The sequence below is a fragment of the Sminthopsis crassicaudata genome, chromosome 1, assembly GCF_048593235.1.
Source record: "Sminthopsis crassicaudata isolate SCR6 chromosome 1, ASM4859323v1, whole genome shotgun sequence".
Classification (NCBI taxonomy): Eukaryota; Metazoa; Chordata; class Mammalia; order Dasyuromorphia; family Dasyuridae; genus Sminthopsis; species Sminthopsis crassicaudata.
The window spans coordinates 97,052,414-97,074,727 of record NC_133617.1 but is presented as its reverse complement, the minus strand read 5'-3'; the positions used below and the strand labels follow the sequence as shown (position 1 = coordinate 97,074,727).

Below are 22,314 nucleotides of genomic sequence, written 5' to 3'. Positions count from 1 at the left end.
TTGGATTGAGTCTTAAAGGAAGCCAAGGATTCTAGGAGGCAGAAGTGAGATAAGAGATCATTCCAGACCTGAAAGCAACCAGTACAAAAGTACAGAAGCAAGAGATGTAACATTATGTATGAGGAATGAGGAGACCATACTAGCTGGAGTAGAGAATAATGAGTAAGAGGACTTGCCCTGTCATTCTAGGCTCTATGAGTCCTAAGGTCCTAAGTCCTTAAGTTCTAAATCAAATAAGGTCAGACACTGAAAATGCTTTCTGGTGCTCCCAGTCATGGCATGGTAAGGTCTTCTGCTTAACCCCCTCTGGTTAAACAACTATAAGTTGTTTTACATAAAACACACACACACATATAGATAGATAGATAGATAGATAGATAGATAGATAGATAGATAGATAGTTTTTAAACAACTCTACGTTACTAAAGTGACTTAAAAAAAAAAAAGAAGAGTATCACAGAGGCTAATTATTACATGTTATATCCTAAATCTGCCATGTTCCATGTGGATGGGGAATTGTTGTCCAGGCTGTCCATTAGCATGGGCCCTTTATCACAGTGGAATGTGCTCTTGCAATCCTCAAACTGTCTAAAGACATAAAACATTTTATAGCTGGTCATGCTGGCAATTCTGAAAAACAAGCAGGAATTTTTGGAATTTCTACCTAAAACAAAAATGCTTAACCTAGGAGACTATACTAACATTATTCTGACCAGGGGTCTGTGAGCTTCACCAGGATGCCAAGGGGTCCATGATTCTCAAAAAACCTTAAGAGTCTTTGCATCGAAAAGCTGAAATAGAATTATCTCATGGCTAGAAAGATTTCTTCTTAATAGGGGAGAAAAGAGGAAGAGGGAATCACTAAAAAATAAACACATTACTATATATATTTGGAGGAAGCTTCAAAAGGAACGTGTCTCTACTTCATCTGGATCTGTTTCCTCATCTGCAAAATGTAATGATTAAACCAAACAGATTTTAAGGTCTCTTCCAGTTCTAGATGCTATGATGTGATTCTAGCCATGTGGCTATGGGCAAATCATTTTATTTTTCCAGGACTTTTTTTCTTATGTATAAAATATAGAGGTGGGGCTAAATCTTTTGTAGCTTTAGCATTCTGTGATTCTTTTCATTGATTCTTCCCAGCTAAGGATTACAAGGGACAGAACACTGAGCTAAAAGTTAAGAAGACTCAAATCTGACCTTAGACACTTACTAGCTGTGTGTTTCTGGGCAAGCTCCTTGACTGCTCTTTGCCTCAGTTTCCTATCTGTGAAATGGAGGTAATAGTAGCAACTACTTTTTGGCATTGTTGTAAAGAACAAATAAGATATTATGTGTATTATGTAGCACAGTTTCCAGCACATAGAAGATACTTAAGTGCTTTCTTCTTTCCTTCCTAAGATAGATTAGAAGACATGGTTTCTTACTAAAGAAAAAGCAGCAATTAAAAACATGTGTCTTACATAGGTGTGTTACAGATGTCCTTTCCAGGCTATACCAATAACCATAAGCAGGTTTATATGTATTTGATAAGGTATGAGGATATATAATCTCTCACAGGAAATCTCTCTCAATATATACAATTGTTCATAGAATTATAAATCCAAGGGCCTAGAAAGATGTCTTTAATTTCTTATTTTCCAAGAGATTTATCAAGAGTAATTAGTTTTAAAGGGCAGAGGATGGTGCCCAGACATCTAGTCCACTTCATTTCCTGCTATAATATGTTGTCTCAAGTTTTTTGGGGAAGGCCAGTCTCTGAGCCAAGAGGGATAGCAGAGGCAGCTGAAGAAATGCATCTGGGACAATGACTCAATGAAAAGTATTAAATGTAGTCATTGGCTGAAATTGCTCTTCCATGTGCTATCTACATGAGCTTAGGTAAGTCTGTCCCCTCAACCAGTCCCTTCCTCTGTCTTAGGACTTTCATATGTAAAATATAGGGACAGACTTCAAAAGTCATTTCCAGCACCAAATTTGTCATCCTATCATCAGGGTCTAGCTCTACCAGTCTCTTCCTCTGTCTTTTGTTGTTCTTATTCAGTATCCAGTTTTCTTGGCAAAGATACTAGAATGGTTTTCATGTCCTTCTCCAGCTCATTTTATAGATGAGAAAGCTAAGGCAAACAGGAATCACCTAGCTAGTAAGTATTTAAGGCTGGATTTCAATTCAGATCCTCCTAAATCTTGAGTTAACACTCCATCCATTCCACCACTAGGATATATAAACTCCCTTGGTTTCTAATATAGTGACTTAAAAAAAGAAGAATATTACAGAGGCCAATTGTCACATGTTATATCTTTAGAATTAATACTATTAAAAGAACCCAAATTCAATTTAAATGGTATGACATCTTGCAGGCACACCTCTTGTTCTCTAGCATCTGTGCTCCTAACAAATTGTGTGTAAATCCAATCCTAATTTAAATGCATTAAGAATTTTCATTAATTAAAGCTCAATATACCCAGATTGATTGATTTATTCTTTCTAATCACACCCTTTCTCAGCTCAGAATTCTACAATAGTTATTTATTGCTTATAAAATCAAATCCAGACTCTTTAGCCTGGGATATATGACTCAATTCCAAACTGATCTAGCATAAGCCCTCACTATTTATGAACCTGTGCTCCAATCATAGTAGCAGACTGTTTTTAAATATGACATACACATTCCTACTTCTCTGCTTTTGTTTACTCCATTTCTCTCATCAGCTGAATATTTATATAGATCCTTAATTCTATCTTTTACTGACAACTCCAGCCTCAAGTAGCCTTATCTGAACTTACAATCCATACTATCTATAACATTCAATTGACATTTAGCATATCAAATTGTTTTGGGATATTCTGACATATTGATTCCTCCACCACAATACTTCTAAAATCTATCTCTTTTCCCCTCACAAATCTCTACCTTAGTTCAAGCCATCATCATCTCTACCTGAACTATTTCAATAGATTCCTGATTGAACTTCCTGCTAAATTACTATTCATGCAGCACTAATCTGACTAGTTGTTTCTTGTTGCCCCTAAGATAAAATAGAAAATCATGAAATCATAAGATCATAGACCTAGAAGTGGAAGAGACCTTAGAGGCCATCTAGTCCAATCCTTTATTTTGCAGTTGAAGAAACTGAGGTCACAGAATTCTGTTTCCCATTTAAATTTTTTCCATTTAGCTTTTCAGTCTTATTTCATATTGAGACCCTTCACATATTCTTCATTCCAAGGAAACAGGACTTCTAGCTCTTCCCCATACATATATCACTTTCTATATCCTGCATTTGCAGAAATGGACTGGCCTATCTGAAAAGAACTCCTTCTTTACTTCTGGCTAGTTGAATTCCAAGTTTCAAAGCTTATCTTGAATATCATCTATTACTTCCCACCCCCACTCTCAGTTATTAGGATTCTTTCTTCAAAATATATATTATTATGCATACACCTTGTATTATGTTTATGTCTGTATAGGTATATTTGTGTTGGGTCCTACTGCAAGTTGTTGTTTAGTCATTTTAGTCACAAAAGTGGTGGTATTATTCAGTTCCTGAAGTATTTCAATAAGGGAAATTTTAGTCAAGTAAGATTTTTGGTGCATGATGTCTGAGGGGATCAATTGTTCCATGTAAGGTCCATTTGTTATATTATATTTGTCTGACTAGAAGTGCAACAATAAGTGTAATATATGTGTATCCATTGAAAATTAAATTGACTATAGATTGTATGCAAGTCAAATTTGAGAGACACCTACAAATCAATGTGGTATTGAGTTTTGAATGTGAAAGATGACTAATAAAGCTCTATCACTTACCCTTTCATCTATTATAGGTCCAAGAGTGGATTTATTATTAATATAGCTGACAATGAATATGAATTCTCTTCTAGGGTGGCTCAGCTCTCTCTCCTGCAGCAGTGATTAGCCAGAAAAGGGCTCAAGAACAGGTAGCAGCTCTTGCCCAGGAAGTCAGCTGTCCAACTTCTCCTGATAGTGATATGCTGTCCTGCCTACGCCAGAAACCTGCTGATGTCCTCAATGATGCTCAAACCAAGGTGAGCACTGAGAAAGTAGGGAAGATCTTGCAGAATTTTAAAGCTGGGAATTGGGATATCACCTAACTTCTTGCATTGGTCTGAACACAAGCTGCATGTCCAAAATAAATTATCTTGGAAAGGAAAAAATAAAATGTGTTCTAATGGATGGAGAGCTATCTTTGAAGACAAGAATGCTTGAATTCAAGACTTAGCTCTGACCAATATTGGCTTGTGACCCTGAGGAAGTGCCCCATCTTCTCAGTGTCCCCAAGTCACTATGATTTTGAATTTTAGTGCCAAAGCCATTTGTAGGGAAAGTGTTTTCACAAGGAGTTTCCTCTACTAATAAAATTATAATTCTGGTTCATCTTAGGAAAAAATAAGACTAATTTTAGTTCCTAGTACAATTTTTTTGCCAGTTAGGATAATGAAATCCAGAGGGTTTCAATGACATTAATAATATACTAATGCATGAAACATATTAAAATGAGGCAATTACTGAATCCAAGAATCCATAGACTTGGAGTTTTACTCTGGTTTTTCCATTTAATATCCATGTGACTTTGTATCAATCACTTCACCTAACTTATCTCTCCTCATCTATAATAGGAAGGATTTGGATTAGACCTATATAAAGTCCAACAATTTTGAAGCTACTTTTTTAGATCCTATATAAATAAAGTAGAGATATAATGGGAAAAAATGGTCTCAGACTGATAGCTGAAGACTTGGCTTCTACTTCTAACTAGTTTCTATCAATATGACCTTGTAAAGCTCTTCTCTGAACCTAAGTTTTATCATCTATAGAATGAAACAACTGATCTTCCTTCAGCTATTCATTTATTTAACAAATATTGATTAAGCAGGTAGTATTTGTAATGTCCTGTGGTAGGAGCTAAGAGAGAAAAAAAAAGATCAACAAGACCCATTCCAGCCCTCCAGGAACTGGCTCATTCTAGGCAAGCAGAGAGTCAATATACATTTTTAAGTGCTTATTATGTATCAGGCACTGTGCTAAATAGTAGGGATTCAAAGAAAGGCAAAAGAAAGCCCCTGATCTCAAGAAGTTCATAGTCTATGGAGGGAAATGGCATGCAAAAAGATACATACAAAGAAATTATATATAGGATAAATTGGAAATAATCAACAGAGAAGATGGTAGAATTATGTAGGAAAGGCTTCCTATGAAGGTGTTAATTTCCAGAGACTATGTGAAGTCACATCTCTTTAAATTTTAATCCCAGCTTCTAGCAATAAGTGGCCCATTTCATTATTGGGGACCAGTAGTTGATGGCTTCTATGTCCAAGAGGTTCCAACAAGAACATTGCAGAGATCTCCAAGGGTGAAAGTGGATCTGCTCGTTGGAAGTGTTCAAAGAGATGGTCTGATCAACAGAGCAAAAGCCATTAAGGTAAGTTAGACATGACTGAAGCAACCCCAATAAATCTTAAAGGACTATATAAATATTATTTATTATTAACATTATCATTATTAATGAGAGGCAGAATGTTATAATGAATAGAGGGATGACTCTGGATCCAGAAAGACCAAGATTCTAGTCTGGCCTCTAGCAACCAGCTACATAACCAGAAGAAAATCACTTGATGTTTCCAAGCCCTGGGCATCTCTGTAGCCTAAAATTATGGGTTATAGACAAGTCACTGATCAACCTTTGTTGAGATAAAGTTCGCATACTGGCAAATTCCTCCATACCAATGAAGTCACAAGTTTGGACTAGAATGATTATTATTTGAGACTTAGGATAATGTTGTGGTGCATTGTGGTACATTAGGCTGTCCTTAATCAAGAAGACACTTTTTCAAAGAGTCCCGAAGTATGACTCCTCCTAGACAAGGCATTTCACTCCTTTCATGCTCTAGAAAAAGTCCCAAGACCTTAAGTTGTCCAAGAGTAGCTGACCTGTATTGGTAGAGGTAGTTTTCTTACCTGGATTCTCCTATCCCCAGTGAAATAATACAAATAAATTACAAAAATACAAATTAAGTTAAATATAAAGAAAGTATGCAAATATATTCCTGGTAAGACTTATAGAAATGGGAATATGTGGGATGTTTTTTATCGCAGTTATGAATGCAAGTTGGTTGGAGTTAAATCTAGAAAGGAAGTTGGAGCAAGACATTGAAGGATCTCAACTACCAGGGTGAAATGATTTAGACTTCATTTATCAGATGATGTGGACCACTGCATTTTGAGCAGAAATTATTCAGAACTTTTACATTAGGAATATCAAGCTACCATCATATATAGGATGAATTAGAAGAGAAATGCCTTCATGAGGAAAGTATTTCTCCTCTTGCTCCAAATCCAGAAGTAATATCCTTCATCAATGCTCTGAAGTAGGATTCTTCCTGGGAGTAGGGTATTCTGATGGCCTCTTTGGGAACACATACTTTCCAGCATAGTATTAGAAGAAAGTCTAGCTTATGTAGACTTGAAACCTGGAAACCTGAGTTCAAGTCCTGGTTCTAATGCGTCACACAGTTGGGCTGGAATGCAGGTCTTTCTGAAGACCCAACTTTCCATTCATTCATCTAGGGAAACAGTGATAAGGGGCTCTGCCAAGGAGAAGGCTGATATTGACTAGAAAGTAATATAGGTATGAGAGATGTTATGATGATAGAACTATCACAGCCATGTGTGTTGTTAGATGGAAAAGTCTATATAAAAATAAATAATCATCACTGTTGTTATGATCCATGGACTTCAATAAAATGGGAGAAAAGATGGGAGTCTTGCAAATGGCTCATTCTTTTATTGCCTTAACAAGCCTTCCAGAGGTTTTTATACTATGTTTACTAATTAGAGAACAGTAAAAACTATGGGAAGTGTGCTGAGCCTTGGGGAAGCACTCCCACTCCAATTTACTGATCCTCCCTGCCCAAGGTCTCTTTACTGAGGGAATGGGGATTGTAGAAGAAAAAAAAAACCAAAAAAAACAAGAAATTTGACTTTATGAGATCTGGTAAACCAGATGTAGCTTTGGCTTTATATGATTCAAGTAGAATGAGAAAGAAATGGTCAGTTCAGCCACTTTGCCAGGCCTCAGATCTATTATTAGTTATTTTTGCACCTAATTCAGGAACTATAAACATACCCAGAGAAGTAGCCAACATAAAAGGCATCTTAGGATGAGGTGAGGGAGTGGACAGTGGAACTATGAGGCAATTGCAGGAGAGGCCTCCTTCAGGTACATGGGGGGACCAGCAGTTCCAGAGAAATACCTTTTGTTTTCATTACTTAGTTAAGCATTGGAAGGGGATCATTCATGTCCTCCAGTCATGCTCTGGAGCTCAGAACTCCTTCTCCCCAGTGGCAAGATGTGCTTCGAGGTGATCCCCAAATGGTGACCATACTTATTAGCTACCAGGGCCAGTTCTATCTTACATCTCTAAACCAGGCCAGAATTAGAGTCCTGCCAGCTTTAGTCTCTGCCCAGGAAAAAAACAGAAAACAATTAAGCAGCTCTCCCAACTTGGTTCTACTCTCACCATACTATCATTTCTTCTTCTTTCCACAGCTCTATGACCTCTCCACCATCAAGCTCTGCCTCTGCTTTATTCTTTAGTTTGTTAGATGCCAATGGCCCATCCTCAGTGGTTCCCTGCCCTAGAAAAAAGACCTGGCCAGAACACCCTAGTTATGACTTCATATTTATGTCTTAAGAGATGATAATTCCACTATCTTCTGTCCTAATGGAAAGTGAAAGGATGAAATAAGCATTTAGATAGTGTCCATTATGTGCCAGGCACTGTGCTGAGCACTTCACAAATATCTCAGTTGATCCTCAAAATAACTCTCCAGATTTGAACTAAGTTCTTTCTAATTATAAGCCCAGGTTTCTAATCACATTTAGTATATTGTTTTGCTCTGGGTATCACATTTTAGGAAGGACATTGATTAAAGTTAACCAGCATCAAGAAGATTATCAAGATGGGAAAGGGTCTAGTATTCATGTCTTTTGACTCATTAAAAGAAATAGTATATTTAGATGAGAAGGTTCAGGGGAAACTTGGTAAATATCTAAATATTTGCAGAGTTCCCATAAAGAAGAAGATCTAAGCTTGTTTTACTTGGACCCAGACAAATTTAGATTCTGTAAGGAAAATCTTCCTAACTAACAGAGATCTTCCAAAATAGAACCTACTAAACCAGGATATAGTAGATTCTTCTTCATTAGAAGTTTTCAAGCATAGGATGGGTCACCACTTATTGGGAATATTTGAAGATAAATTCTCATCCAGGTCAGATTGGACTTGATGTCTGCTAAGTCCTTCTAACTCTGAGATGATCTTTCCTTATATCTATTGTACTCTGACATCTGGTTTTGGTAGATGGATATGCTGAATGTGGGGAACTTTTTTCCTCCTCTCCTTTTTCAGTATAGTTTTCTTGAACAGATATGGTTATTAAGTCATCAACAAGCTTTATTAAGGATTTCCTATGTCCAGTAAATGCTAAGTCCTAAATGCTGAGAATATAAATAAATGCAAAAAAGAAAGTCCTGCCCTAAAGGAACTTACTAATAGCAACAAAGTACTCAAGAGAAACAAATTTTACTGGCCTTCATTAGATAATCTGCCACACAGATTTCTGTCATACAGAAATACAAAACATGCTCTTAGACACTACCTTCTTTATCAAAAATTTGCTTCCCATGTATGCCTTTATCACTTAAAACACATCTTCAAAGGGAAAGTCATAAAACAACCCAAGTATGGTGTTAGATGCCTGTAATTCCTGCAACTAGTGATTACAGGATTTCTTGAGTTGAGAGTTCTGAGTTACAGGATGGCTAGAGTCAATTAGATGCCACACCAATATGGCACATTACCAGTGTGATGAACTTCCCAGATTAAGAGACTTATAGACTCTCTAAGGAGAGTGAGCCAGCTCAAATCAGAAATGGAACAAGCAACTTCTTCTATAGCTATCAGTAATGAGATCAGGCCCATGAGTGGCTGCTACACTTTCAGCCTCAGTGAGGCTTTATTAATTAAAAAAAAAAAGTCATAAAAACACCACCTGTTCTTCTGAGTCTCAGGTTCATTGCCTGAAACTTTCTAATTCCCAGAGTTATTCTCTAGCCTTCTTCTGCTAGTACCATTTGTTTCTCTCATAGGAATGAATAGGAGTGAGTAGTTCACTTTGGATTTGGTTAAGGTCAGGAGGCACTCCATCATATCCCAGATACATGGGATGTAGGATAATAACATCCCCTCCCGTTGCTCTTGTCAGATGGATGTACTTATCCTTCCTTCTTCGCTCAATACTCTCCCAAGCACATCAAAGTTCTCTCTGATCCACGACCTACATTTACAATTTTTTTTAATATGATTTTTGCCTACTGTTCATGGTCTAGTCAAACTGGCCTTTTGTGGTGTATCTCACACACATCATACACTCATCTCTGTTCATTTGTACATCTATACCTGTGGGCACGCCATCCTCATCTCACCTCTTTGAATCCCTGGCTCCCTTCACAGTTCAGCTAGATTGTTTAATTTTTGCATTTGTATGCCAGCTCACAGAAAACCTGACATTTGAGTAGTGTTTCATTGTTAAGTCAAGTCTCATTCTTCATATCTCCATTTGGGGTTTTCTTGGCAAAGATACTGGGGTGGCCTTTTCCTTCTTTACCTCATCTTATAGATTAAGTGATTCCTACAAGCACAGTAAGCTTCTGAGGCTATATTTGAAACTCAGGTCTTACTGACCCCAGGTTCAGCACTCTATCCATTACACTACCTAGCTGCCAGTATGATGCTTAATGAATATTTATGAACTGATATTTATAGTGTCTTCCCTGGGTCTATCTTTTTAATTCATTAAAAACACATTGAATCACACAATAGGAGTCTTTAATATTGACCAGTAACCTAGGTTCAAGATATTTTGTAAGCATGCAATTTTAAAAACTAAAGCTCAGGAGCTCCCCATTTGTATATTTCTCTTACTAGTCAACCAGTAGGCATACCAAGTTGGAAATTTACTAAGATTACATAATAATAATAATAATAATAATAATAATAATAGATAATAGATAATATTTTATAGTACTTCCTATGTGCCAAAAACTGTGCTAAATTTTTTATAATTATTATCTCATTTGAATCTGCACAGCCACCATGGGAAGAAGGTGTCATAATTATTCATATTTTTTTGGTTGTTGAGGGAGTCAAACAGAGGTTAAGTGATTTACCCAGTATCACACCAATAGTCTGGATTTTGGGAAGAGTTAACACATAAAACTGAGTTGTCAACTCAACTACCAACTACTAGAGCTAATTTTCTCTTGAATCTAGTTCTTTTCTGTGACCAAGAAGTAGTTATGTTTATCAAGGCTGATTCCTACCTTGACTCCCTTTTTGAGAAAGACTTGAGAAAGAACCTGATAGTTATAGTATCTCTTAGTGGATAAGAGAAGTCCTCTCTCTTTTCTTCCTCCTTCCCTTATCCACTAACTGCTAGTAGAGGTGTGAGGGAAAAGAACAAATGGAAGCCCCTCTCAAGAGTTGACTTCCTTTTCCACAGTTGGCTATCTTTTCTCCTGCCAGAGGTCAAAATGCTAAGCACTCTCCTGCATCCATTGACTGCTTGCTTATAGAACCCATCCTGATTCTTTAAAGGACTCTAAAGGCTAAAAGCCCAGATTCTTAACCTGTTGTCAATGAACTTTTTTAGTACTTTATTAATTTCTTTCTTTTAAAAATATTTTCCAGTTGCATGTTAAAATAATATTTAATATTTTTTTTACAATTTTGAGTTCCAAATTCTATACTCCCCTCCTTTCCCCCCATTCCTGACATTGTAAGCAATTTGATGCATGTTATACACATGTGATCTTGTAAAAAATGCTTCCATATTAGTCATTTTATACCAGAAAACTTGAACATTAACCAAAAAAGAGCAAAAGAAAGTGAAAAATTGTATGCTTCAGTCTGTATTCAGACAATATCAGTATTTTCACTGAAGATGGACAGTATGTTTCATCATGAGTTATTTGGAATTGTCTTAAATTATTGTATTGCTGAGAATAGCTAGGTCATTCACAGTTCTTCATTGTACAATAATGATCTAACTTTTAAAAGTGTAATTTGTTCCCTTTGTAATCTGTAATCCTACATATTTTATTTTATGCATTTAAAAAATCCAACATTATTCTGGAATGGGATCCATAAATTATTATGCATCCAAAGGGCTAATCACATACACACACACATACACATGCACGCACAAATTAATAACTCTTATTCTAAAGGAATAATAAAACCTCCCTCTAATGACTGGTGAGTTTATTTATATTTCTTTAAGATTTCCTTCTTGCTTTTCCCCTTGTATTCAACTATGTCAATTGATCAGGGGCTTTCTAGTCAGCTCCTCTTCCACTATCACCCTTCACATACTACCACCACATTGAGGAACACAAAAAGCTATTTCTTTCCTTGAGATTCCAAAATTCACTTCTCTGCGACTCAGATTTATGACATAGCCCCAAGGTTTCAATGATTCCTCTTTCTGTTTCTTTACTCTGCCCCAATCTTTTACCTTTTCACTTTTAACCTTCAACTTTTTTTCTTGACGTGTCTTTGGCAGCATCCTCTTTCTTCCACAAAGTGGGGAGACCTTATACCAGACTTTTTATCAGCATGAAAGTCAACCTGAATTTTGTGCATGCTGAAATGCTCAGTAAGAGGATAAACTTTCTAACAATGAGAATGGCTCAGCAGTGAGGAAAATGGTCTTGGTAGGGAGTGAATTACCCATCCCTGGAAGTCTTGAAACTAAAAGTGGGCAAATTTACTCTTGGGTTGTATGCCAGAGAGAAGCACTTAAAATTCAAGATAGGACTGGATGACTCTATGATTTCATGACATTCTGTGATTTCTTGAGAATAGAATAGAAATGATTCATGCTATAGGGAAGGATTGGATTGAATGACTTCTGGATCCTTCCATCACTGAGAATCTATGATTCTATCATTTTTGACAATCCTATTGTATTGTGCTAAATGTTAGGGATTACTTTTGATTTTATTCATTTACTGGGCCTATGATTTAATAGCAGTTAGGTGTTGCAGTGGATAGAATACTAGCATCAGGAAGACCCGAGTTCAAACCTGTCCTCACATATTATGACCAAGTAATCTACCATCTGTGTGCCTCAGTTTCTTTGACTGTAAAATATTACTAATAATAATACCTACTTTTCATATTGCTTGCCTTCTCAATAAATAGGAAAAGGTCTGGAAGGAGGGAATTTGAGCTAAATTTAAAAAATTAATGTTTATATATATATATATATATATATATAATATATGCATATTTATGTATCTATATTTATTCTTAGGTTTTTTCAGTCATGACTCTTCATGACCCCATTTAAGGTTTTCTTAGAAAGGTTTGCCACATACTTCTCCAGCTCATTTTACAGATGAGGAAACTGAGGGAAAACAGGTTTGCCTGGTGTCACACAGCTAGTTAGTGATTGAGGCTAAATTTGAATTCCTAAAAATGAGTTTTGATTACAAGCCCAATAATCTATTCACTGAACCATCTAATTGCAATGTATATAACACATATATTATATGCATAGTACTACCTGTCTTGTAAGGTTGTTGTGAGGATCAAATGGGATAATATTTTTTTAAGCACTTTGCACCATTCCTAGCATATGAGTACTATATAAATGGTTATTTCCTGTCCTTGCCTTTATTTAAGTCCTGTCTGCCTTGGACACTGAGAAATCCATAATGACAATGATAGCTAGCACTTATATAACATTTTAATATTTATAAATTACTTTACATATGTCAATTAATTTAATTTTTACAACAACCCTGGGAGGTAAGTGCTGTTATCCTCATTTTACACATGAGGAAACTGAGGTAGACAGAAGTTAAGTGACTTAAGTTAAACTTTCTCTCACACAGCTGATATGTCTGAAGCAGGACTTGAACTTAGATCTTCTGACTCCAAGGCCTAGTCTCTATCCACCTCACTACCTTAAATAGCTCAACCAAAGTCACACATGATCAGAAGTGAGAATTGAATCTATTTTTTCCTAACTTAGAAGTCAGCTCTTTAATTACTATACCAATCTAACCCATCCTTGCTACAATACTAGTAATATAAATATGTAAAAATAAAGCAAATCATCCCCTTACATTCTGCTGAAGAGATTACATTTACATTAACCCTGAGAACTCAGTGGATAGAAACTCATCTCCACTTATTGCTTTGGGTTGTCTTCACTGGAAATCTCCCCAACACAGTCAAGTAGCATAAAACTCTTACCACTGCTGGTTGAACTATCTAGCTATTTTCTCAGGTTCTAAGCAAAGATTATTATTCTTCCCACTTTCTGATATTATAATGCTGTTCCTGGAGTTAGTTGATCTTTCTATGAGACTTACTGTTGCATAGTTAAGATCATTATCTTTTCCCCCCTTTCCCACCATCCTTTTAATTACTCAACTGACACTGATATCAGTTCCTCCTCCTCCTTCTTCCTCATCCCATACAGCCAATCAGTCTTCTTATTTATACCTCCACCAAATGTCATAACTAGACATTTCTCTAAACTTATCCAGAATCAAAACTCATACACACTTCCATCACCTCTCCCTTGGACTATTGCAATAATCTTCTAATTGTTCTCACTGACTCAGCTCTCTCCCCACTCCTATCCATTCCTCACATGGTTGCATCCCCAATACACACATTCAACAAAGCTATTTAATGTGGAGAGTTTTGTTCACTCAGTGGAGAAGATATATGTAGATGAAATAAACCATGATTTCTGCCTTCATGGAGCTTACACGTTAAAAATCATGAAATCTTTTAAGAGTTGAAGGGTTGACAAATTATAATTTGAGAGGACAATAAAATTATTCAAAATTGTGTGCATGCATTATCAAAACATTTAGCCAAAATAATATATTTGAGGAGAAGGCATGAGCTATTCCATAGCTTTGTTGAATTTAAGAAAATAATGTGTTGCAGATTCAAGTTTGAGAAAGTTTGTCCTTTTGTTGAAGTATTTAACATGTTCTGCATGGTCTCAAAGGACAGAACTAGAAAGACACAAGCTTCCATAAATGAGAAAATAGACTAACAATGACTGGGACCAATAGATTTTGAGCTGGAAGAAACCTTATAAGGCATTTAGTCTAACCCCTTTTTTATTACAAATGAGTAAAGTGGGACCCAGAGTCACACAGCTAAAAAGGATTTATATTCAGGTACTCTGATTCCCAGATTCCTATTTTCCCACAGCAATAAGGATCCTTCTTCATTATAATGTTTTGAATGCATAAAACAAGATACATAGGCTTCCAAAAGAAACTGACCATGTAAAGTACATAAATATAATTTTTTTTCTCTTTCAATTCTATAAATCTCTTGAAATTACCTTAACCTTGTGCCTTTTTTTATGTGGGTATGTCTGTAGATATAGATATATAGATATATATGCACACACACACACACACACACACACACACACACACACACACATATATGTATGTATATATATGTATATATATATGTATATATATATATATATATTTATGTGTGTTTGTATGTGTGTATATTTATGTATATTTCTTCTCCTTCACTCTGTAGACAGCACTCCATACATAAAATAGGCTTGTTGAACTTAAGAAAATAACTAAGGGTACATCAATTAATCAATAAAGTTATTTATATTTATTAAAATATAATAGGTAAACATGTATTTATTAACATACATACACATACACATATATATATTTTGTGAATATGTATATATAAACATGATGTCTCTCCAGAGAGAACTATATTCCTTAAGGACAAAGAATGTTTTTTTGTTTGTTTGTTTGTTTTTGGTTTTTTTTAGTAGATATTTGAGTTATGGTGGATAAAGTGTTGGGTTAATTCTGTCTCAGACATTAATTGTCACTTAATCTTGCTGTTCCTCAGTTTCCTCATTTGAAAATTAGAAGTGGCAATAAATAGCACTTACCTCCTAGTGTTGTTTTAAATCTCAAATAAGAGGATATTTGTAAAGCATTTGTGCTTTCTTTTATCATTACTAGAGTAAATGGCTGGTTAAGATGTTTATAGGGTATCACCCTTCCTTCTTCCTCCTCCTCCTCTCATCTTCCTGCTCCTGCTCCCCTCTTCTCCTCCCCTTTTTCCTCTTCTGAAGCCCCAAGTCCTGGCTATCACCATTCTGGGCAGCCCACTTGGACCCAGCCCAGTACCACAGGCTTCCCATGTTCTAGCTTTGTTCAGGGCTCTAGTCCAAATAGTTCCTCCTTTATGTGCCCACCCTCTTCCCTCTTTTGCTGTCAGTTCAGTCCAGATGATGTTCTACCACGTTCCCACTCAGACATTAGCCATGCTTTGGATTGGCAGCAAACCCTGTTTTTCCTAATATAGCAATGGGAAGATCAACTTTCTTCTGTCTGTGATCATACATAGAGTATTAGGACTCACAGTTAGAAATGATTTTAATGATCACTTACTTCAGACCCTTCATTGTACAGATAAGGAAACTGAGGCCAAGAGAGGGAAAGTTGCAGAGTGGGACAGCAAACAGAGTCGTAGATTTTTATTCAAATGACTTGGATTCAAAACTTGCATCTGGCACTTCCGGTGTGTGTGATCTCAAGCAAGTCACTTCACATCCCTAAGTTTCCTGAACCCACCAGGGCCCTAAATGAGAAGGTCAAACCAGATAGTATATGAGGTATCTTCTAACTCTATTAGTCTAAATAGCTCTATAGTGGCAAGACTGTTTTGAAGGCAGATTCATTGTTACTAAATCTAGGTCTCTTTCCTTTCATCATGACTCTTCTTTTAATACATAAACACCCTTCAGCCATCCACCTTACTCTTGCCATCATATTTTCTACCAAAGGGATTTGCCTTTCTGTTGGGGCACTTTTGTTATTCAGTTTCAGTCATGTTAGACTCTTTGTGACCTTCTTTGTAGTTTTCTAGGAAAATATACTAGATTGGTTTGCTATTCCCCTCTCCAGCTCATTTTACAGATGAGGAAACTGAGGCAAACAGAGTAACTTGCCTAGGTTTATATAGTGGTTTTAGGTCAGATTTGAACTCATGAAGATGAGTCTTCCTGGCACTCCTATCTACTGCACCATCTACGTGCCCATTAAGGTGCTACACCAACTTAATAGCAAATATACTTTGGAATATATATACTGCCAAAGTCTTAAATGAGAATTTGTCACCAGGATTTGGTCTACTATTATATATCAAATCCTGGAATCCTTGAAGGGTCAGGCTCGAAGAGGGTTTAGAGATCATTCTGTTCAAGTCCCATATCCTTAAATAAGAAAACTGAAGTAAAGGATTCAGTGTGATCTCTTAGCCTGCCTTATTGGATCATAGAAAGTAAAGAGAGAAGTAGAACAGGATTCTAGTCTGATCATGGTACTAACTCATGTGTGACCTAAGCAAGCCACTATATTTTCATCTGTAAAATGGGGAGGAGGTAATTTTTAATAACTCAAAGGTCCATTTCAATTCTCACATTATATGATTTCTGAGTAGATTACCCAGTCATACTTACTCTCCCCCTTTTCTCGAAAAAGCTACCTTCCAGTTTCAAAAGATACCCCTTAGTTTAAGCATCCCCATAATTTAGAGTACATGTGTAGATTGATATGGCCTTTCCACTCCACCCCCCATCCCCAATCCACTTGAATGGATGAAGAAGTGAGATACATAATTACAGTATAAGACACTCACCAAGGAGAGATTATTCTCAGGCAGCCAGGAGCACTCTGTTAGTGCTTGCTGTGACATCGTCAGTGGGTGACTGGAGAACAAATTGGTCAGGGAGCCTTTGCCCACAGGCCCCAGACAGCCACCTGGGGCTGCGACAATCCAAGGAGAGAAAGCAACGGAGCAGATGTTCTTGGCTTGGAGCAGGGAGATTTTCAAGTCTTCGGGATTGGAGAAGCCCAAGTAGATTTTACTTAATCTGTACTAGAATCAAACAATCTTCCCCTGCGGTGATGCATTATTCAAAGCAAGACAAATCAGAGAAGGTACAGTCAGTCACAGTGCTGTTGTAGTCATCCCAATATCAATTTCTGAACCAAAGTCCAGTTCTCTTCTTTGCTTTGCCCTCTGCTTCCCCTCACTCCTACCAACTTCATTCTTCTGCCAACTTTCTGAAGGTGCTGCCCATACTTTAGCACTAGAACATAGTTCTAAAAGTCCTGATACCCAAATTCTGGGCTACCTTGCCCTGTTCAAGGAAGGAGAAGTGCGATGAGGCCCACAATCATTCCACTCCAGCGTAGATAGAAGAGACCAATAGAGTGCATGCCTGCACTGAGCAGCTTTCCACCAGAACAGGACTGAGAAGAGGGAGGTGGGGATTAAAGCCTGTGTGAAGACCCACAGGCCAGTGAGCATCACTTCACAGGGAGCTGCTGCCTAATGAATCCTGGCGACACAGAGAAAAGTTAATTACCTACCTGCTGAGCATCAGGGCTGCCTGATTTGCCTTGTAGGGCTCACTTTCCTTGAAGGGGTCTTTTTATCTGAAATAACAGCTTCCTATTGGAATTCTTGATCAGCTGTTGTCTGTATGATTGGGTTTTCTTTCTCCTCTCTCTTTCCCCTTTCTCTTTTTTTAATCTCCTCTCTCTCTCTCTCTCTCTCTCTCTCTCTCTCTCTCTCTCTCTCTCTCTCTCTCTCTCTCTCTCTCTCTCTCTCCCAATCTCTCTCTCTCTCTCTCTCTCTCTCTCTCTCTCTCTCTCTCTCTCTCTCTCTCTCTCCCAATCTCTCTCTCTCTCTCCCAATCTCTCTCTCTCTCTCTCTCTCTCTCTCTCTCTCTCTCTCTCTCTCTCTCTCTCTCTCTCTCCCAATCTCTCTCTTTCTCTCTCTCTCTCTCTCTCTCTCTCTCTCTCTCTCTCTCTCTCTCTCTCTCTCTCTCTCTCTCTCTCTCTCTCTCTCTCTCTCTCTCTCTCTCTCTCTCTCCTGTGAAACTGACAGTCTGCCTACATTCATTTACATGACAGAAAGCAGCTTTCTTCCAAAAAGGAGCACGCTACCTTTTCCCTTCAAGTGCATCCATCTGAGAAAATCTGAAACAGATTCCTCTTACCCCTCAGGCTTAGCCATGGAGTGGACCTGATCCTAGTCCAGGCAAGGTACGGGGCTGAGGAGAGAGTTCGGGAAGCAAGTAGGAGCTGCTGGGATTTGGGAAACAGCACCTGGCATGCATACAGAGCTTTGGGGCTCACTCTTCTCTTTGCCTCACCAGAAATAAGCTCTAGCACAGCAAAAGCAGTTGGAAAGCAGCTCTCAGATGCCTGCTCTGAGGCAAAGAGAGAGAGAGCTCACAAAGTTATCATAGCATGAAGGCAATTCCTGGAAGGAAATGCAAGCAAAATGAAAGGATGCATCTGACCTGAGCTTGGTGCCCAATGGATCTCAAGCTGTTCCACCAACAGTATCCCCTGCCAAGGATGTTGTCATGATTGGGGCTCTGGAGGGGGGGCAGGTATTTTTAATGCAAGAATAACCATACCTGCCAAAAATCTGCAGTGTGGGTTGGTACTTTACCACTTTCATAGCTGATAATTCTTTCTTAAAGAAACCCAGAAGAGAAAACTATCATCTGACACCCTGGATCCAGGGACATGTCCAGGACTTCTAGGGCTACCTCAGAAATTCGGGTTAGGATTTGGGCACATCCAGGAGAAAGGAAAGAGAATCATTCTTCCCCCTGCCCTTCATATCTTTCCCTTCCAAGATGATCAGTGGATTTAGGGATCTTCAGTATACCAAAGATATGGGTGCAGGTGGTATTGTGTACACTTACAGACAGGTTAGAAGATTCCAAAGTTTTAGATGAGGAAGGGAGGGGGAACTAATCTCTAAGATCCTTAATCCACTTATTTGTAAAAAATGGGGGAAATGATGCTAGCACACCTACCTCTCTTTTTCATTAACACTCCATTAACCTTAAGACATGAGTTCTTAACTGGTTATGTAGACTTTACTTTATAAGTTCCCTTCCTTTTTATTATCATTTCAGAATCATTTCCATCTACACATATCAATCCTAAAAAACAGTGAGTTCTCGAATGTTTCCTAGCTATAAAGCCCTGTGCTGTGGGGAGTCAAGTAGAATACCAAGATGTGCAAAATAAAGTTCCTGCCTTCAAGAATCTGACAGTCTAGCAAGGGAAAATAAGAAATTTGCTCCAGGAATATAACTAGTGATACAAATGAGTAAAAATGTTTATCAAGTGATACTTTCTACCTCACCTAGTGATATTTTTAAGCTCATATAGTGATACTTTTAAATTTACATAGTGATACTTTTTAGCTTACCTAGTGATGTTTCCAACTTACTAAATGATACTTTTTAGCTCCCCAGTGATACTTTTTAGCTTATCCAGTGACACTTTTTAACTCACATGCTGATACTTTTTAGCTCATCTAGTAACACTTTCCAGTTCACTTAGTAATAGTTTTTAGCTCACCTAGTAACTTTCCAGCTTACATAGTGATACCCTATAGCTCATCTAGTAAGACTTTCCAGGTCACTTAGTTACACTTTTTAGCTTATCTAGTAACACTTTTTAGCTCACCTATAACACTTTCTAACTTATTCACTGACATTTTTCATATGGAATACAGACTCTAAGAGTTTAGAAAGACCTCAAAAAGATTTTTTCCAACTCATACCTGAACAAAAATGTCCTATGCAACATAGAGAACAGGTGGCTTCTGCTTGCAGTGAAAGGAACCCCCCTAATTCTTAAGGCAGTCTGTTATACCTTGGGGTAATAGTAATGGTTAGGAAGTTTTTATTTTTATTATTTCTCTCATTTTGCTTTCTAAAGCCATAGAATATGAGACTATCCTATGTATTAAATAAAGGGATTCCAAGAAAGAGATTAACATATACTAAGGTGTGTAGAAGATCTTGAAGAAGTGACATTTAAAAAGAATAGTGAACACAGGTGTAGACATAGTGAAGCCTAAGGTAGTCTTAGCAGTGCTGGAAGAGGGAGGAATATTAGGAACCTGGAGACAGGTGGGTTACAAAAGGCCTTGAGTAATTGGCTAATGAGTTCGGACATTATCTACTAACTATGCCAAAGTTTATCCAGGTCACCTTCAGCAGAAGGTAACCACATCTCTGTACTTTCCCAAGAATGAAATCAATCAACACTATGCTAGAAAGGGCCTTCACAAGTCCTTGAGTCTACTCACTGTCCCCTCCTTCCTTGAATAGATCTGGGTTACCTTGTTTTTATAGATCTCTAGGGGAGGACATTCCTAGTCTCTGTTAGCAGGCAATTCCAGTTTCAACACCCTCTGAGGTACTTCATTAAGTCTAACCAGACCCTTTCAGTGTTGTTTAAATAAAGATAATAACAATAGTTGACATTTATATAGGGCTTTAAAGCTTGCAGAGCACTTTACACACATTAACTCATTTGATTTGATCTAAAGCCCATTTCCTCTTGTTCTGCCATCTGTGGAAATGGAGAACAGCCAGTCAGCACCCCACCCCCCACCCTACAGCTCACACTTAGAACAGCTCACTCTTGGAAGATATAGATAAATCAGCCCTTGGCTTTTGCCTCTCTATTCCAAAAGGTCCTGCTATCATTACATTTTCAGTTCTGTTTAATAAATATTTAGTGATTACTTGCTGTGTGCCCTGGGCTGTGTTAAACTAGAGGACCTATATTTCAACCTCATTGCCCATCTCTTTCCTTATTTGTCCTTTCTGATCCACTTAACATGTGGAAATGTAAATAGAATCGAAATAGGATAAATAAGATAGAAATGGGCCTCCCCTATGGATTAAATTGTTTTGGGCTTTGATTTGGGGTGGTGCTATTGTAAAAAATCTTCCTATTTTGCTTTAATATATTATAGAGGTGGGGCAGCTAGGTGGCACAGTGGATAGAGCACCAGCCTTGAATTCAGGAGGACCCGAATTCAAATGTGGTCTTAGACACTTCCTAGCTGTGTGACCATGGGCAAGTCATTTAATCCCAGCTTCAGGGAAAAAAAAAAGGATTGCTAATAAATTATAGAGGTTCTCGGTGGCAATGTCAGTAGAACATAGACTTCAAAATATTATTCCATATTAGAAGTACTTCTAACATGAGCCCAGGAATAGGCTGCAGTCAGAGGACCAATTTAACTAAGCATGAAGTGGCTCATTTCCATAAAGTCATCCACCAAAATAACTTTTGAGGATTATAAAGACTTAGAAAGACCATCTCTTTATTGGTCTGAAACATGGAGGATTTTTCCTTTATATTTAGTTGGCAATTTATATGTATGAACTATGCACACATACCTCTGTATGTATGCATATCTTTGTGTTTCTAGCCAACCCTTAATGGTAGGCAGAATAGGAAACTATGATTTGAAGGATGCAAAGAGGTCTCCTCCAACACTTAAATCTCTCTTCAACTGACTCTGACAGAATACATAAGATTCCACCATTATAGTATCATTCCTTTGGATTAAAATCTTGCTTCTGTTGGAATCCAAATATTCATCATTCATTGATACTTTATGATAGGTTAGTTTATTAGTTATCTAACTACCATCATTGGAAGGCAAAGAGCAGGACTTTGGGAGAATAGAACATAGGAAGAATGTAATTCCCAATGGAACCATGGGGAAAGAAAGAGGGATATGTGTGTTATGTAGGGCACTGTTTAGAGAGGGTTTTCATATATTATCTCATTTGATCCTCACAACATAAACATACCTGTGAGATTAGCAGGGAAAATATCTAATTTCTATTTTACAGATGAGGGTGTTGGAATGACTTGTCCAAAGTCCTATAACTCATAAATGGTAGTACCTACATTCTTTGGACTTAACATGAATAAGGGTTACTCAATTTCTTATTTATGTCTTTTCCAGTGCCTTTGCATCTCATTATTGGTTTCCATTTTCCAGTAATATAAACTTTTAAGATTTTAGCCTCAGCAGACTATCAGATATTTTTATAACCATTATTAGAATATCCTTGCCTATTCTTCTTTGTGCCTATTTTCCATTCTATTAACAAAACTAAAACTTACTGGTTTCCTTATGGAGTAAGGGAAGTATTGGCAACAAGGGTATATAGATTCAGATGGCAGTAACTTTCTCTTCACCCCTCCCATTTTCTCCACTTCATCCAAATTTCTGCTTGGCTGAGGCAGAAAATTTTTCCACTATTGGTTACTGACAGCTTTTCTGGATAG

At 37.4% G+C, this 22,314-nt stretch overlaps 1 protein-coding gene across 1 annotated transcript in view; it reads left to right on the top strand.

Annotated features, from left to right (window-relative positions):
• TG (thyroglobulin) overlaps nucleotides 1–22,314 on the top strand; it is a 375,444-nt gene that overhangs the window by 306,243 nt on the left and 46,887 nt on the right. The window contains 2 exon segments of the mRNA XM_074265101.1: nucleotides 3,890–4,054; nucleotides 5,281–5,448. Of these exon segments, the coding sequence (XP_074121202.1) occupies nucleotides 3,890–4,054; nucleotides 5,281–5,448 (333 nt within the window).